This window comes from Sander lucioperca, chromosome 6 (genome assembly GCF_008315115.2).
Source record: "Sander lucioperca isolate FBNREF2018 chromosome 6, SLUC_FBN_1.2, whole genome shotgun sequence".
Taxonomy (NCBI): domain Eukaryota; kingdom Metazoa; phylum Chordata; class Actinopteri; order Perciformes; family Percidae; genus Sander; species Sander lucioperca.
Genome location: NC_050178.1, coordinates 31151220 through 31170762, shown reverse-complemented (window position 1 = coordinate 31170762; position 19543 = coordinate 31151220). Strand labels below are relative to the sequence as shown.

Here is a 19543-nt window from a genome sequence, read left to right as displayed (position 1 = left end):
AGTTGTTTTAACGTAAATAAAATCACTTCCTTGTAAATACCACGCATGCAATACAATTGTTCAAACAAAACCATAAGTGTGGTGCAGTTTGACAGTTTCACATGGGAGACTTTTCTGCACCATAAATATCAATGGCTCTTCGCTAGGAGTGATAATACATCCTGGATTCCCCTGGTGGTGGGATGGGACGGGACCACATGGACATCATTTCCCAGCTATCAACACTACGGCCGCTTGAGAAGAAGTGGCAGCGAGCCAGGCAGCTGAGCCGAGCCAGTGTGCTGCCTGCCTCAGTGAACACAGCCCCGGAGCACCGACAGCGCGGAAAGGAGATATAGCTGTCATACAAACTGGATTACAGTCGCTGACGGCTGGATCTCCCCCCCGGCCCGGTGGTGAAGAGGAGAGCCACAGTCATGTTGTCCTAGCCCCGGTCCAGAGAAAGCTGAACACCCTAGCGTTTACCACGACCGAGGTAAAGTTGAGCGCACAACTTGTAGGCTACAGTTTACCATCCTCTCTTCCTTTCTCTCTATCTTCTCTCAGCGGAGAAAAACATTTTTTTAGTTCGCTCTCCTTAAATGGTTAACAAAATGCTCACAGCTCATGACCAGAGCTTGATGTCCTCGTTCACACAGTAGTGACCAAAAACAACCAAGTAAACGAGTCCGATAATAATTTCGGATGTTAAACAGTGTAATTGCGGATGCCGAATCAAGTAACAGCCTACTATTAGACGTTTACGCAAGTTTCATGTGTGTTTTATTGGTCGGACAAACAGGCCTGTAAGGAAGACGCGCACTTGTGTAGTGTAATAGACCATTTCGTGATTTATGTCATTATTTAACAGACGGCTGTCGTTAAACCCACCGCTATTAGTTCATTTTTGTTTGATTTATCGACCTTAGTGAGAAACAGTGCTTTAGAAAGAGGCAGATAACCTGAGTGAAGTGGACCTGCACAGCTTCAGTGACGATGACCTGTTGCAGGTGCATAAACCTTCCTGGTAACTGTCTGCAGCTCCTAATCATTAACTGTCCAACACTGAGCCACAACACAAACAACTGTAACATCAGAGAATTTCCCTGCAGCTTCTATGCAAATCCGTGCTGCCAGAGAGTGGTATAGTGTAGTCTCTCGACCTCTCAGGGATCCCTCTCTTTTTAAAATTGCACTGCCACCTAACTGGGAACTCTGTTGCTACATGGATTTGTGCATTGGGTATTGAGCGAGTGTATTAGCATGATCATATCTGCAAATGCAAACTGAAATTCACAGGTGCATGCACACTAATTATAGGAATCCCTCAATATCCCTCAGTGTGTGGCATAGCTGAAGCTGAATAAATGTAATTATAGATCGTTACCACAAACATTAAAGATATTATCATGACACAATTCAAAATAAAAATGCTTCTGCTGCTTGTTCGACATTTGTGATAATACCATGTCTGAAATTGGGAATATCTTACTCATTTTTACTCTTTTCCTCTGCTGTAGGTGTTCCCTGTGTGTGTGTGGGTGTGTGTATGTGTGTGTATGTGTGTCTCCAACATGTCTGATAAGATGTCCAGCTTCCTACACATCGGGGACATCTGCTCCCTGTATGCAGAGGGATCCACCAATGGTTTCATCAGCACCCTGGGGTATGTCCATCTCATTATGTGTGTGGGCGGGCCTGCTTCACACTTTTCTATCTTCTATTGCAAGCTGAGCAGTATTTGGAAGGAAGGAAATCACACTAGTAGTGACAACCATTTTTTAGAAAGTTTGATTTAGTGAGAACCACATTTTGGTGACATTGGAAAATGCATTGCCTCTGGATTCTGTGTGTTTGTGTGTGCCTGATGGAATGTTCGTTCCCACTGTTTTAAGTAATTAGGAAAGGAGAAATAAATGGATGTAAATGTGCAGTTTAACCAACAAAAGAAAGCTGTGTGGGAGATCATTTGAAGTGGTGCTTTTGCCATGGCTGACCCCGCCACTGATAATGCAGGGAGAAAATACTTTTTTAGTGCATAGAATACTAAGCTATTAAAATAATATTTGTCAGCATGATTTTATAAAACATCTTTTAATGTTAAACATACATGTGGCACAGTGAATCTTTAGGATTAACTGTATCTGTGAATGGCTACCTAAGTGACTACCTTACCTTTAGGCCAGTAATCCTATCACCAGTGGGGATTTATATTTGCTAATAATATGCTAGATTCATGTTAAGACATTTTAATTTATTTCAAAAATTAACAATAATTTGGTGGACCCCCTGCAGTGACTCTGAGGACCCCCTAGGGGTCCCGGACCCCTTTTTGAAGAGCTCTGGTCCAGAGCATGGATATATTGGTCTTAAGATATCTGTTACAATAATGATTCACACTTCTGATTGTTAACAGTGGGCAATGAATCATTCATTTGTTTGTAGAAAACACAACATATTTATAGGAAGGAAAGTGCCATATGTTGTGTCCAGCATCTGTAATGCTATCAGCTCAGTGTCCAGGACCCCCCCCCGCGCGCGCTCGTGAAAAATGGAATGACCTATAGCAAAGACTGAATCACTATTGAGACACTGCGCCCTTTCTTGAGTTCCTGCACTTCCCACGTACACACACTCACACTCACACACACACTCACACACACACACACACACACACACACACACACACACACACACACACACACACACACACACACACACACACACACACACACACACACACACATACAAGCGCACATATTTACAAAACTGTCATGACAGATTTGGCCAGGAGCCATCTTCTCCACGCACAACCACCAACTCAGCAGCATTCTCCAGATCATCTCATATTGAGAAGAGAGAAAGCTTTTTGAGCATTACAACTTCTCCAGCTGAGCAGCATTCCCAGCTCCCATTTGGTAACTGGAGATAGGGCAGTCTGTGAGCAAATTTAAAGGTTAAAAATGTTAAAAATGCTGTTTTGTACAGTGAGCCTTTAACAGGACCTGTCCTATGTGTTTAAACTGGTGTTTATTGCTAACTGGCAAGTTATGTCCATCGTCTACACATGCAGATGACCGCACACACAGATATTTTCTCACTTTTTATCTAAGTCTGCAGCTTGTTCCTTGAGGTGCACAGACTGGAGCAGTAGACAGGTCTGTTTGGACAACTTTAGACATTCCTCGGGGAAAGGTCTGAAATGGATGTGGGATTTGGCCCATGTCCAGACAACTTGTATTCTAAGCAAGTAAAAGTTAAATTTGTCACCAGAAATTCCAGCCTGCCCGCAGGTCATCTACTCCAGAATCATTTCCTTATTGTGTGGAGTCAGAGTATTTACGTATTTACGCTGCAGCTATGCGAGAGCTCTCAATGAATGAAAATAGGGAACACCAGTCGAGTTTTGTACATGCAGAAGCTATATATTTTTTTTTTTTTTTTTTTGGGCCACTACGTTTAACACACGCCCTTATCAGTTTACACATAAACCCACAGGGGTTATAGATATACAGTGACATACAGTATCTCAGATAACCAAGTAAAATAGCAATCTCAATACATCTCCATAACATTTAGGCCATTTGATCAATTGATTCATTTTACCGTCATGTTCAAACTACATGTTCTTCATCTACAAACCAAGCTTGTAGATCACCAAGCACATAGAGAACTCCACTAAGGGGACAGAAGTTAGAACAGCATGAATGAAAAAAATAAATAAATATATATATATATATGTGTGTGTGTATATATATGTATGTATGTATGTGTGTGTGTATGTATATATATGTATATGTATGTATATATATATATATATATATATATATATATAGTGATAACTATAAGTAAATAAATACAGAATGCAAGAAAAAAAAGGAGAAAAAAAATAAAGAATGAGAATAATAATACACAATAAATAAAAACCATCTGGAGATATTCCATTTACAATCATAGAAAACTAAAGAAACCCCCGCATAGTCACATTTGAGAAGCTGGAATCACTTAATGCTGCATTTCTACTTAAGAAAACATGCAAAATGTTGGTTTATCAAACTTGTTGGACTCGTTCTGTGGATTGATTAGGCTATATGACTAATTGTTTCAGCTCAAGAATAAAAAACAAAAACATAACTTGCAGCCCTACTTTATTATGAAAACCTGGCAGCATTACATTATATAGGCTAATTGCAAAAATATTCACAATACGCTAAACAAAATACACACATATCCAAAATACAGAACACTGATTGACTGGTTACCACCAGTGTGTGTGCGCTGCTGTACCTGCATGCATGTGATTAACAACGTTATTATGTGTCTATATATATATATATAGATTGGTGGATGACCGCTGTGTCGTCCAGCCTGACGCGGGGGACCTCAACAACCCTCCGAAGAAGTTCCGAGGTAAGAGACACAGATAGCCGTCCTTCTGAGGCCTGAAATCATCACACTACTGTAACAGCTGTCTGTTTATACTGTGTGCTCTGTGAAAGAGACACTGCTGAATGTGTTATGCTTTGTTTCTTTGGTGACAACCACAATATCTCTGCCCGTTGGACTTCAAACAAGGCTGTTAATGGTGTCTGTGCACGTGCGCATGCATGCTTATGCATCCATGCATGTGTTTATAGCTGTGTGTGCTTGATCGCACGACTCGCCTGTGGAGGAAGAGGCAGATGGAGAGTTGATTTGTTGGAAAAGCTGCTTTTTAAACAAAAGCCTTGAGATGCCTCTTTGGGTGAACCCTCTATTATTAGCTCCCATACAGGAAGTGTTCGGTTCTCAGACTTTGAGGTTTATATCTCTTGGGAGAGGCCGGCCCGACATTGTACAGAGAATATATGAGTGTAGTGAAGGCATGTGTAGTATATCTTACAGGTTCTTGTACAAATATCAACAGAACTTTTTCTTGGTCACTGCTCAATTAATATTCTATTTAAAAATGCAACGTTTTTGGACTGTTGGTGTGTAAATTGTGTCTGATAGATTAAGAAAGTATGTATGACCAAACCCGTTGGTCTTTGCAATGTCAAGCAACTTGACATGACTGTTTTATCAGTTTTACTTTGAAGCTTGTTGGAGAGTGAGCATTCCACACACACATGCTCACACTTTGCATTTAGGATGCTATCTGCTGTCTCCAGAGTATAAAGATGATTGCCCCACATTTAGAAAGTAGAAAGCTTTTGATCTGAGCGGTGCCCACACGGCTCAGCTCTTCAGTGGGTCTCTGGTGTCCATGGGCGGGTTATCACCCCCTAGAGACAATTGCTGTCCCCACAGAAAACACAGGCTGCAGACTGATACCTCCACCTTCTGCACAACATCAAGGACGATCTCTCGCTCTGTCTTTGTTGCTGTGTGTTGCAACCATAGGTGTAATTTACAGGGGGGATGGGGGGCTTACAACCCCCCCAATAATCAAAACTGACCAGTGCAACCCCCCAAATATCTAATAATAATTTCCTTTACATAATTAAAGATATTTGCACCATAAATTGTAGCAGAAAAATTCACCAGAATGCAGGAAATGAAGTGTTTGATATGCAAAAAATTCAATTTTGCTTAAAAGTGGAGATCTCAACCCCCCCCCCCAATGTTAAACCCAAAGTTACGCCCTTGGTTGCAACAACTGTCAAGTTTATTCCATAGACCTGGACAGAGAGGCGGTACATCTTTAGATTTCCATCCAAACTATGATCATCAGTCATCCAAGCACAAACATCTACAGTTTGTGGATTAGTTCATTGTGCAGTCATTGTGTTTGTCTGTCTCTGCTGTAAACAGGCTCTAAAACATTAAGATGTAGATTAACTCGTATAGTCATTTAGCTGGACTTGGACAGCATGTGTGTGTATTTACTGTACGGGACCAGACAGAGTTTAAATCATGCACTATTCAAACGGTTTGTAGATTTAATTGTAATCTTTTATATGACTACATGTATTTTCGGTAGCAAACGTGATTGTAGCGAGGGCGCTGCCTACTGGCTGCTTGTACAGGAAGGCTTTCACGTATCACTTTACCTCATTTAATCTCTCATCCTCCCACACTCACTTATAAAACTCATCACAGGGTACAGTGCTCTCAAAGGGAAGGTCCTGTTCTAAATCGAACCCACTGCAGTGGTAGAACAAGTTTTGACCTGCCTTTTTTTAATCCTCTATTTTTTTGTTCAATATTGGTGCAACAAAAAACACACAAAGAGATTTCATTGTAATTGTATACGTGTCACTACAACACGTTGGTAAGTCCTTCACCATGTCAGCTGGTCATGACAATAAGAGGCCTTCTTCATGTCACTGTAAGAGGCCTCTGGATGTCTACCAGCATACAGACATATGTAAAGATGGGTACTATAGTATCATATGGAAAACAACAACTAGAAGAGTTTACCATTTACAGATACATAGCTTGCCGTGCAATCAAGATTTTTTTAAAGATTATTTTAGGGCTTCTTTTATAGAGCAGCTGGAGAATGACAGTAAAGTGGGAAAGAGAGAGAGGGGATGACAGAGAACAAAGAGCTGCGGGTCAGACCCGAACCGTTGCCAAGGACTCAGCCAACAAGTACACGCTCTACTGGGGGAGCTAGAGGTCGCCCCAGAGATTTGTCATTTTTGAGGGACAGTATCCAAATGTGTTTCCCCATTCCATAATTCCATACTAATTGTTGCAGATGGTATATAATAAATCAACCTACTTTTATAATTTTATACTAACAGGAAATCATACAATAGGCCTTTTTCACAGAGGATATTTGATATGTCACAGTAGGAACAAAGTCTTCCAAAATTTATGATGGCGAAATTCCAATTAGCTGCTTCAGATCAGTGTCCTGGTACTGTTCAAACTGAATCACTATCGCACTGTCGTGGCTTAATTGCTGGGACACTTGAGTAGAAGGTGATTTATTATTGTTATTGGTAACCTTGTTTTTACTACTGTGACGAAAACATCTGCTGTGAAAACAGCCTCTATGTTCAATATTGACATTAATTAAACTGCGACTTACAATTAAGCTCTACAAAGAAAGTGAAACATGTCTTCTTTAGTATGCAAGCATACTGACTTTTAATAAACACTTAACTTTGTCATTTTCCAGTGTGAAAAACCTGCTTAGAATCAGTATGTAGGATGGAACACAATACATAAAATCCTGTTGTTGATGCCTTCCTCTGGTATAGAGCCAAACTTATCAGACCTATGATTTGTCAGTTAGTCTTCACAAACATCACACACATTAATAACTAATTGAAATTATGAATCAGTACGATGTTTGAAAATCTAATACTGCTAAACTGATGCTGATTTAAATAGTTAAAGAATCATTTTTTTCAGATGTTAACCTACTATATGCATTGGGGACTCACAATACACAACAGCAAAGGCAATTCAGGGCTGCGGGGAGGTCATGTGAGGGAATTTACTTTTGAAGTCTGTGGATATTACGTCTTCTCAGTTTTTCATGGTTGGAATTCTGTAGTACAACCTCGCAAGTGGTTTATAAATAAAATAGTGTGCGTTGAGAACCTCATTTATGTGACTAAAGTATTTGCCTTACGGACTTGAACTTGCTATAGATAACCCTTGAGAACTGTGAAATGTTACTAAAACCAAACAAGAAACATGTTTTTCCATGTTTAAACATCCACAAACACAGTCTTGCTAAGTGTGCTTACATATCTGTATTTTCTTATCTCCAAACTTCTTTGGGAACTTCTAATTAGAGTTCTCCGGGTGTCCTCTGGCAGAGCAAACACTCTTCTGTTGCTCCTTGTCTGGGATGCCCCTCAACTGTTTGAGAGGGATGTAGTTGTGCAGAGATAATCCTCCTTAGTGGATGCTATAAGGGCACAAGGCCAGACTAGCCATGTCCACATGCAAGGCCTACTGTCATTGCTGAGGTATGCCTAACATTTCCTCCTAATGTAAACACAAGCACCCTTTACACAATCACACTCTCACTCATGTAGTCTGTATGCATACGCTGAGACATTGGGAGCCTTGCTTTGCATTTCACCCAGGCAGTATATGAAATGCCATTACACACACCTACACACACTCAGTGCACTGACTGCAGAATTCAGCAGAGTACACATAGCAGCAGTTGGCACATCTAACGCAGAGAAAGCACTTTGTATTATTTATTTAAAATAATCCTCTTTTGGATTATTTGTGATTGTATATGTCGACACTCAATTGTTTGAATGTTGCACCAATTGTCTAATTTGAAGTTGCTATGTTGGCAGCTCTTTCTGTTTTGTGTTGAAGTAGCAGTGTAAATTGAATGCTGCATTGTTCGAATGTCATCGGCTTTCAGTTTTCCTTTACTGAATCATCAATCACCATCCCCTTCTGTTCGTGGTCAGCAGGCTGTTCACATATTGATTAAAAGACTGTCTGAGTGGTTTATTGTTGCAACATGTTTAAAGGTTGATGCTAGAATTAATGGTCCGGAGAGACGGACGAAGGCATGACTACCCTGCCTCTGATTGGCTTAGGGCACCATCACACATGCTTAAAATTAACATTGGCAATTATCCGCCTCCCGTTCACTTCCATTCTATGCGAGTAAAGGGGCGAATAAAACATTTGCTTCAGTTGGCAATGTGAACTGGCAGCCTCAACCAGTGGCAAAGCAGTGTGTGGTTGACCTCGCTTGGCTGTCATTGGCTGTAGTTTTCAGAGTGAACAAGATGGAGGAAACGTTGATCGTTGCTGTGTCTAACCTAACCAGCCGTTATTGCCTCGGCACGCGATGGTCACTCGCACTCGATGTGCCATTACCCTGATATTCTAACCCTAACCTAATCTCACATTGAGGCTGTATAATGCATATACAAAATCATGGAGGAAAAAGGGCAAGGGAAGAAAGGTTTATAAGGGGTCAGAAAACTGAAACAAAACACAAAGAATAGGACATCAAAGCATCCCCTGCTTGTACGGAAAGATGGCAGAACAAAAAGAGCTGATTTTTCTGCTTGTGTGTTGTTATCCTGACATTTTCATCGCTAAACCAGTAGCATGTGAAGACAATTATAGTGGATAGCATTACCTTTGTCTTGATTTACATGTCTACTCTTGGGTTGTTTGTTTTGTGCTTCTTTGTCATTTCATATCTTATCTGCTGCCCTAATTTCCTCAAATGTCTTTTGCACGTACACCGAAACATTCAAAGCTCATTAACCCAAACAAACTGTTGAGCATTACCTCCTTGCCACCACTTATTTATTGTCAGCCCAAAGCGCTGTTACTGTCAGAGACACACTGCAGACTAGTTGGGTGGTTGATGTGAGATAAACACCAGGACCAGTTCTGTCTCTAGTCCACTCCCATCCTTTTCTAATAACCACATATATTGCTTCCCTGTCTATTGAGAGAGAATAAGTCTTGCAAAAAAACAGGGAAGCTGTTGTCTGTCAGCCTATTTGTCTTAGATGCATTACAAGTGATTAGTTGCTTCATCTACAATATCTCCAACAGGATAAGGACCTTGTAGCAAACAGCAGTTTATACAAGCCAAATCAATGAGGATATTGTTGATTTAACACTGAATAGAATAAAAGTATTATGCAATGTGTTTCTCTAGGCCCCTGGCCAGACTGATGTTGTCTAATTACTGCAGGGAAGAGAAGCTTGGATCTCTTACAGAGGTACAAGCAGGCCTCCCTGCTTGTGCTTAAACACTGATTATTTCTTTGTAATGTGGACATGTCAGGATTTTTGTCTCACATGATGTGCTTTATTTGCTTTTATGACAGGGCAGCAGACAATGGGTGTTCTGCACTAGACTTGCACATCTCTGTTGACCTAACAACCTCACAGTAGTTGTTATGGTCGCCAAGGCTACAAGCATCTTCCTCTTGATCCTCTTAAATCTGGTGAAGTTTTCAGTGACTGAAGGGTTTTTTATTAGCTTTTTGTTGAACTGTGCATGTCTAAACAGCTGGTGTTAGTGATCTTTCTGAGTCATCTGCGGCCCTTTTGCAAGACCACTCAAAGCAGTATTGCATGATACCATTGATACACCAACACTCATCACTAGACAAGGTCTAAAAACAAATGCAAAGCTCCATCCAGACATGTTTTAACTTATATAAGAATACCTTGCTTGTATTATTAATTTGTGTCATGTGTTTTTTCACAAAAAGTTCAATTAGCCAGTTAAACATTCTTAAAACAAAATCTACTCATCAGAATTTATAAATATGCATAAGTTGTTCATTTGAAAGGTTTAACTACTGGACATGGTTTTCACCTATTTCACTGAAAAGTGAAGCAGCTTCAAGTTTCCACACACAGTCACACATTGGCTTCTAAACTAGTTATGATGTCACAAATAATGCTCATATGTACACGTCAGTAAACTCTGATTTAAGGTGAGCACGGAGAAATGTTCCTCCTTCTGCAGATGAAAGAACCTTTTAGTTTCAAACTCTGCACCTACATCACAATGCACAGTGAAGGTAACTAATTACTTTTCAGTTGCAATGTAATAAGTGCTATATATAATAAATGTTTTGTTGTTTATCGCCTAATCTCTCACACATTATGATGACATTCAGGACGGTTAACAAATAAGTTGTTACATCCTTCCAGACCACTTTGTCATATTAAAAGGTGGACAGTCGTAGAAAAAGGAAACTGTTATTATGTTGTGTTGCTCACCAAGATGTTCACACTTGCCATGCATGTAATCATCACTACGCTTGTTCTCTGTTAATGCTTAAAGGGGGTGCCAGAATCTAATACCGTCTTCCACAGTTCAGAGTCCGCTATTCTGTACACAATAGTGTGTGATAGAGGGAGCAGTTTTGTTTAAGAGGGATAATTATTGTTAAGGCATGACATCTTTTTAACATGTGTCATCATGCTACATTATGAAAATCTTTGAATGTAACTGCATTCATACACAGTACTGACCATTTATGGATGGAAGTCCTGCCTAGTCAGGCATTACTTACTGTGCATCACTTTGACTATGTGTGGGCCTAGCACAGGGTCCTACACATAATAATTGTAGTTGGAGACTTGAGACTTCGGTTCAAGTCAGACTTAAGTTAAAAAAAAGAGGACTTAACTGCGGACTATCTGAAAAGCTGACCTGATTTGAGACTTGAAAGTCCAAAGTTTAACAACAAAACAATATGAAAAAATAAAACGGCCCTCCATAGCCACAAGGTGACTGAATGTTCCAGCACCTGTAGAGCACAAAAGAGTTGCCTAGCAACTACTCAGAGAAAGAAATAGTAGAATAGAATAGAAGAGAATAGAAATAGTTTGGCGCATGACCACCCGTAAACCAGTTGTCATATTTAGGCTAGACTTGGGTTTTTTGTATGATTAAAGAAATGAGCTATAACCTGTTAATTAGTGTGCTTTACCAGCGCTGGAAGGTGAATTCACCTTCAGACGGAGCCAGTTGTTTCTCAGCTTCCAGTTTTTGTGCTAAGCTAAGCTAACTGGCTGCTTGCTGTATCTTCATATTACAGACAGACATGAGAGTGAGAGAACCTTTGCCTGCAATGTTTGTGACTTGCCCTAAAGGACTTGTGCCTTGATTTGACTTTTGCCCCCAAAACAGACAAATAGCACTGGTAATATTTATAATTTTCACACACAGGGCAGTTACTATCAAAGAAAGCTTTGTGAAATCAAATTAGGGCTGCAACTAACGATTATTTTCATAGTCGATTAATCTGTCGATTATTTTCTCGATTAATCGATTAGTTGTTTGATCTATAAAAATGTCAAAACATGATGAAAAATGTGGATCAGTGTTTCCCAAAGCACAAGATGACGTCCTCAAATGTCTTGTTTTACTGTCACAAAGGAGAGAAGAAACTAGAAGATATTCACATTTAACAAGCTGGAATCAGAGAAATCTTATTTTTTTAATAAAAAAATGACTCAAACGATTAATCGATTATCAAAATAGTTGGCGATTAATTTAATAGTTGACAACTAACCTCTAAACCACCTCTAAATCAAATAAATGTTTGAGTGACTAAATAACGTGATGTTTATGGGGTGGATGTTCCGGTCGTAAAAAAGATAATTTTTAAGTTGGAGTAATGTTCATGAATGATTTGAGTTATCTGCCCTCTGGACTAGTCCCACCACTTCTCCTGCCCAGTGACCCCAGAAGGAATTCTCAACACAGATTTAAGTTTTACTGAACTGACATGTTTTCTCTCCCAGATTAAAGGCAAACCTTCAGTGCGAGCTGATTATCTGTCACACACTGCACTCATATTGCAGCTGTGATTGTGTGTTTAGAGTATGATAAAACGGTCAAATTATAGCAAAGCTTACTCAACAGACAAGAGCTTCCAGTGTATGTGTTCGTGTTCATTTTTATTTGGTGTTTCCACAATGCTAGTTTGATCTCGTTCCGGTATGTGGGATGCAAATAAACACCCAAATATTCAGCAAATGGGTCCACTTCTTCTCTTCCTTACCCTCTTTATGCCTTCTCTCTGTTTCACATTCTGTGACTCTCTTCCTGTCTTCCTCATTTCTCTTTCACTTCCTTTCCCTTGTTGTTCTTACCAAATTTTAGGTCAAACTATAGTAAAGCATATCTGATGAGAGGGCTGAAGGGGGATGAGAGGAAGATTTGCAAGATAGAGACCATTAACTGGGAGGGAGAGAGTGGCGTGTGTGAAATGGAATTCAGAAAAGGAGAAGGAGTGATGATAGAATATTGAGGGGGGAAGATAGGGAGTCCCCACCCTCTTCTCTCTCCCTCTGTCATATCCCACTCCCCTTCTCTTGGCTGGCCTTATTTGGTCATGTTACTGCGGCTATAGCAGAAGGAGAGAGAGAGAGAGAGAATGGGGGAAGGATGGACAGATTGTTCTTTTTTCTCCTCTTTTCGTCCTCTCGGAATAGAGAGCTTTGGTTTGGTAAGAGGTGAAGTCAGAGGAAAGCCAGGACTCAGAGGGAGGAGTCGCTGATGGGCTGAAGTTTAACAAAAATTGTCATTGTAGTTACTGTAATGCGCTGTTGTTAACTGAAAGCTTAACTAAACTTAGAGCCAGTGTAAAAGTCTGTGTGCTTCAGTTGCAGTTGTTGTGCAGCTTGATACAGAACAGGAACTTCTCAGACAGAAGAGGAACTCTGTTATGCAAATCAAGGGGCCGATTTCCTAGCTGGCTAGTTTCTATGGTATCTATGAAAATGAGCAGCACAATCTTGCTAGTCTTGCTGACGACAGCATCATCTCGTGGTTGCTGCGGTTACGAACTTTGACTGACCACAACTCATTGCTGTCATAACACAGAGAGGTTATTGTGCACCGTCACTTACCCTAGTCTGACCACAGGATGTAACAACATATTGCTATACTTATATATATCATATCATGGCCACATGCATGCATGCATACACGCGCACACACACACACACACACACACACACACACACACACACACACACACACACACACACACACACACACACACACACACACACACACACACACACACACACACACACACACACACACACATTTTTCTGTCCCTCATTACTCCTCCCTGAAGCAGACAAAGCCCTTTGATCTCCCTTCAGGAGAATAGTGAACATGTGTTTAAAGTGTATGCACACACACACATGTTTAGAGAGAGGAGTGTGTGAAAATAGTGTGTGTTTATATATTTTGGTTATATCTGAATAAATTGACATGTCAGAGAGGGGTCATTTATTAAGTTAAGTCTGTCGCCTTTTTTTGTGTAGATTCTGTGTTGCTGAACATCTTGTATCGTCTTGTTTTAGCAACTAAGCTCTAGCTGTGACCCGTCTCCCACACAATGTAGCACTGACATATACAGGCTTAATTCTCAGTGCATCAACATATTTTTTTCCTTATTCTAGTTGTTTTTCTCTTCTTTTGATTTAAACCGAATAGCATTTTAAGCTGTGAACATTGTGGTTAGCCTCCAATTTCACCCAATTGATTATCAAAGTCTTCCTCTGTCTCTTTCTTCTTATCACTCTGTGCTTATCTCTGTCTCTATCTCTATGCATCTTTGTCCCTGTATTTATTTCTGTCTCTCCATCCAGACTGTCTGTTCAGACTGTGTCCCATGAACCGCTACTCAGCCCAGAAGCAGTTCTGGAAAGCGGCGAAGCCTGGAGGGAACACAGACACGGTGCTCCTCAACAAGCTCCATGTAAGTGAAGTGACAACGTGTTCACCTCCCTACGGTCACTACAGAATAGTACACTACACACAGACCTGTCCTCACAGGGACTCACAGGACAGAGTTGCAGAACTTTTTCTTGATTTTTTTAATTTTTTTAATCAAGTTTAAATGGTACATTTGGTCGAAACTGAATGCAGTGTTCACTCTGCACTGCATTTTAAAATTCTACCTCAGCAAATATACGTAATAACTTTAAAACCTGCTCTTAAAGTCCTTTTATAGACATTCCCGAAGCTTTTCACTACTTTCCTACCTTTCTGCCCTCAACACTCTCCTTTCTCTCTGTCTGCTGCGATACAATACCATTTAAAGCAATCTGTTATCTAACCACACAGTCATAAAATGGAAGATTGCAATCTCTCGGTTAAATCCCCTCTGTTGAACCGTACATTTTTAGCTAAGAACTTTATTACTACTATGCTTTGTTTACCAGCTAAACCATCGGATTACGTCTTAATACATTAATGTGTATAACTGGTATCGGTGAACAATGTTGCAGTTGGCTGGTGTGAGATTAATATGATGCTCCTGTTTTTATCTCAATCTTGCCTTCCAGCATGCAGCTGACTTGGAGAAAAAGCAAAATGACTCTGAAAACAGAAAGCTGCTGGGAACAGTCATTCAGTACGGGAATGTCATTCAGGTTTGTTCCTCTGAAATAGTCATCTTATTCTTGGTATTTAGTCAGATAAACTTTGTATAGACTTCCAAAAGGTTTTTGATTAAACTGAGATGGCTCTGACATGCCATCAATCGAGGTGATTTCATCTCTCCTCTTATCTTAAATTTGAAATATGCCTCAGTTTAAATGCATGTTGAGAATGCTTCCCAGAATTAACCCTTAAATTAAAAAACATAAACCATAAATTGCATCTTCTAGTATTACAATGTTGTGAATTTTGGCATAGTCCCAATGAAAATGAAGGAGGCTGAAACCTCCTGCAGTCATAGTCAAACCATAAATTAATGTAATACTGTACACATATACCGCAATGCATCCTGAACAGAGAATACTGGAAAGAGGCTCATAAATCAATTGAACACACATACACATGCACAAAATATGAAGATGACTTTCAGTGTAGTTCTGCATGAAATCACTGTTTAGACTTTTATATATTTCACCTTTATTTATTCATTCAGGGAGGAGTTTCACTGAGAGCAATGCACTCTTTTTCAGGAGTGCCCTGATCCCATTCACACACCTAGAAGTTGTCCAGTACAACCACTGTCTGGTCTGGGTTTGATCACGAGCTCGCTTCTCTAACCTCTAGGCGGCCACTGGCATTTCTTACCTGTTAGACATTAGTTTATAAATAAATAAAATAAACAGTAGTAGTTAATTTCTAGGAGTGCCTCAAATGCAAGCTGCTTTCTTTTAGGCAGTACAGTATTAGAAGCACTTCATTCTTACCTCAGATTTCAGCATGTCTTTGCATTTTCTTAAACAGTTTCTTGCTTTTTCTGCTCAGCTCCTCCACCTGAAGAGCAACAAATACCTGACAGTGAACAAGCGTCTGCCTGCGCTGTTAGAGAAGAACGCCATGAGGGTGATGTTGGACACCGCTGGAAATGAGGGCTCCTGGTTCTACATCCAGCCCTTTTACAAATTACGCTCCATTGGGGACAGTGTGAGTCATCATATGTACCCGTCTGTGGGAGTGTTGCATTGTGGAAAACGCCATGCTGTATGTATCAACATGAGGGAAAGCAAAGGACTGAATCATGTCCGGGATGATACTTATTATTATTATTATTATTATTATTATTAGATTTTAAAATGTGTCCTTTAAATACAGTAGCAGTTTGCCACTTCTCTGTCTTTAAAATGTAGTTGCTTATTTGCATACACAGCAGTAAATCAGTATTAAAAGGTTATACAAGTCTTCTTTACCTAAGTGATGCATCTCTCTAATCACATTTATCCCTGGATGGACCTGTGCCAGCACCCAATTGGTGTTTACCTGATCACAAAGCTCTTGTTGGCACCAGATTCTCTTCCCTGCAGCAGGAAGTAGTGGGCTGGTGCCCACTGCCCAAGGACTAAATGAACCACTGCAGAGATGGGGCTTCTCTGCTAAGCTCCTTAAAATTAGGTATAGCACAAGGCGTAAGCAGCAGGCCTTGGACAGAAACAAAAAACTGGAGTCACTCCATAGCTGCTGAGAATAGAGAGAAGTGACATGCAAATGTTTGCCGATGCTCTCTGACACACTGCAAATCATTGCAATTGAGTTGCACTGTACTCAGGGTAGATTATTACATTGTGCTCTTATAGAGTAGATATTGCTAAATACAGCACATTGTTTTATTTTTTAGTTTCTTTATTAGTATAGCTAAAACTCAATAAAATAAAAAAAATACAGTGCAAGTCCTTGTTATTTGCAGAGTCCAGACCCAGTGAGTTCAGTATGTACATTGTGGAGCCTGATAGCTTTCCATTTTCTCTTAAATAACTCCAGCCTAACTCTGCTTGTGCTAGGATTACATTGCATAACCTTTGTTCCTCTATCTTTTACATTTTTGTATTTTATTGTTTCTGCTTTGCGTGTGATTGCAGGTGGTGATCGGGGACAAAGTGGTCCTGAACCCAGTGAATGCTGGTCAGCCGCTCCATGCCAGCACACACCAGCTCGTGGATAATCCAGGATGCAATGAGGTTTGGCTGAGTCGCTGCAAATTATCTTCACCGCTCAGATGTTTCTGTGGCTAAATCTAATTATAGCTTATAACTGCTGCTTGGTTATTAGCTGCCTGATGTGAAACACTACATCATTGTTTTCATGTCCTCCACATTTAGAACAGTTAAGGACTGGGCTACAGCTGACACTGCATTTGGAAGGTCATCCAGTTTCTCTATTGTAACACGAGACTGCTCTGACCTATTTAAAAACACATTTTTTATCAAAGTGCCTTACAGAAACACCGATACATAGTGGTCTCTTTTATTCCTTATTTATGACTCTGCAAGCAGTTTAAAGACATGTGAAATAGTAAGAATGTAAGTACAAACCATTGATGTTTATGTCATGAAGTGGCAACTCTTAACAAAGCAAGGAAGTTGCACATTTTTCAATGTTGGATTGTGGATTTGTCTCTAAAGTACATGCAATAGACAAACATTTAATTTATTAAACTACTGTTTTTGCTGCCTTGGCTGTGGCACGTGTAAACAGGAAGTGGACTTATGGTTTAATATAATCAAATTATTGTTTATTTAGACAACATATCGATCTTTAGACACATTTTAAGGTGTTATCCCTCCCTTAAAAAAATGCATCCATGATTTTGCCTCGATCCGGGTATTGAGGAAAAAATAAAACTCCACAAACTCTAAACTATTCCTTTGTCACGTCGAACTCTGTCTGATTGTTTGTTTTCCAGGTGAACTCGGTCAACTGTAACACCAGCTGGAAGATCGTCTTGTTTATGAAATGGGGCGACAATCAGGAGATCATCTTAAAAGGGGTTTGTCTCACAGTAGCTACCAGAAAAAAAACAGATTTTTATTATGTTTTAACAAACTCTTTTTTTATAGGAACTTTGGTACAGAACACATTTATATCTAATACAAAACTTGCTTACATTCTTCTTAAGAAGGGTTGTATAATGTCCCTCATCAGAGCTGAGTGGGCTGCTGGCTCTGTTTGTTTTCAGTTCAGTATTATCAGTGTACAGCATGTGCTTACAGATGAGAATTTGTTTCATTGGTTATTCAACAGCTCTACATTAGGGGCTTTAACAGCAAATATAGCCAGGACTATAGTAGGTCTAGCCAAATGGCCTCTTTAAAATATTTGACTAATGTGTTAATGTATCAAATTAAAGGTGCAGTAGGTAAGACTTATAAAACTAACTTATATATTAATTCATATATTTGCATATTTGCTAAAACTGACCCTATGTTCGAGTAGAACTACACGAAGCAGGTAATTAAAAAAACAATCCGGCTCCTCGGACACCACCAACAGCCTGTAGTGCGATTTGCAAAAATCCACAGCTCCCTGTTCACATGCACCAATCAGGGCCAGGGGAGGGGGGGTGTCTCACTGCGTGTCAATCACTGCTCATGCACACGCGTTCATTCTCCCTTGTGGGGGGAGGGGCTTAGGAGACCGTTTTGGGCTTTAGAGGAAAGGGGGGAGGGACTGAGAAGTTGTCGATGTTCAATTTTTTTTGGCTAAGTCCTGGATCTTTGTAAATCCTACCTACGGCACTTTTGATCTTGGGGCACTTCTGGAACATATAGAGGAGTGAAACTGGTGTGAGTCTATCGATCGTAAGCAAGGTCTACAGAGTTCTTACATATTTATTTTTGTAAATAATCAGAATAGCTTCAGGTTTATTACAAGGAATGCATCTTGTGGAATTTGAAACTAATTTTGCTACGGGCACACATGATTATATATTTAATTTGAGTAATTATGGTCTCCCTCTCTCCAGGGCGACGTGGTACGGTTATTTCATGCCGAGCAGGAGAAATTCCTCACCTGTGATGATCACAGAAAAAAACAATATGTTTTTCTCCGCACTACTGGGCGGCAGTCAGCTACTTCGGCAACCAGCAGCAAAGCCCTATGGGAGATAGAGGTGAGGAAGAATATTTTTAGAGTTGGTTTTGCTGATTGTGGTATGTAGCGTACTGTATGGTGTTAAGGTATAGCAGTGCTCTGTATGCCAGCAGTAAACATAAATATTGTAATCAGCATGCATTGATGTAAGATGCAACTGCTGTGTGCTCTGGTATCAGGTTGTGCAGCATGATCCATGCCGAGGGGGGGCAGGCTACTGGAACAGCCTGTTCAGGTTCAAACACCTGGCCACTGGACACTACCTGGCTGCAGAGGTGAGTGCAGCACAGACACTGTAACTGTGATTAGAATAAGGCAACATTGACAAAATCAAATACTGTTGATATATTTTGATTATTTTTAGGTATTTACTCTGAAAATTGTGTCACTTAACTGTAAAGCAGCCTGGAAGACCAGAGAAATACAAATTAAAGTTAAATCTAAGCTATATTGAAATTGCAGAAAACAATATTGAATTAAGCAGATTTATTTATGTTATATTATATTTTTGCAGGTGAATCCAGAGTATGAAGAGGAGTGCCTGGAGTCCCGCTCCTCAGTAAGTGAGCCACGCTGAAAGACAGTGGATAGCGTTCATATGTCAACAACCACTAATACAATTTTTGAAATGTGTCCATTATTGTCTAATCTTTACCCAACCTAACTTGTTGATGTAATACTATGAAGAAGTACTTGTTTCTGATTGGCTGGCAGGGATAAAATTGTATATCAGGATACCTTAAGCCCAGTTCCAGACAATGTTTAACAGCCGTTGAA

At 40.0% G+C, this 19543-nt stretch overlaps 1 protein-coding gene across 6 annotated transcripts in view; it reads left to right on the top strand.

Moving 5' to 3' along the window:
• The first annotated feature begins 110 nt into the window (after window positions 1–110).
• The window catches only part of LOC116065778 (inositol 1,4,5-trisphosphate receptor type 1), an 85219-nt gene continuing 65786 nt past the window's right edge, over window positions 111–19543 (top strand). For 4 of the 6 annotated variants that reach the window (XM_031321421.2, XM_031321433.2, XM_031321439.2 and 1 more), the window contains exons 1-11: window positions 111–475; window positions 1500–1645; window positions 4319–4389; window positions 14053–14162; window positions 14752–14838; window positions 15668–15826; window positions 16756–16854; window positions 17580–17663; window positions 18639–18785; window positions 18946–19041; window positions 19281–19325. In XM_031321421.2, the coding sequence (XP_031177281.1) occupies window positions 1539–1645; window positions 4319–4389; window positions 14053–14162; window positions 14752–14838; window positions 15668–15826; window positions 16756–16854; window positions 17580–17663; window positions 18639–18785; window positions 18946–19041; window positions 19281–19325 (1005 nt within the window). In that variant the 5' untranslated portion in view covers window positions 111–475; window positions 1500–1538. The remainder of the gene's footprint in view (window positions 476–1499; window positions 1646–4318; window positions 4390–14052; window positions 14163–14751; window positions 14839–15667; window positions 15827–16755; window positions 16855–17579; window positions 17664–18638; window positions 18786–18945; window positions 19042–19280; window positions 19326–19543) is intronic. The other 2 variants (XM_031321456.2, XM_031321448.2) reach the window with 1 other exon arrangement.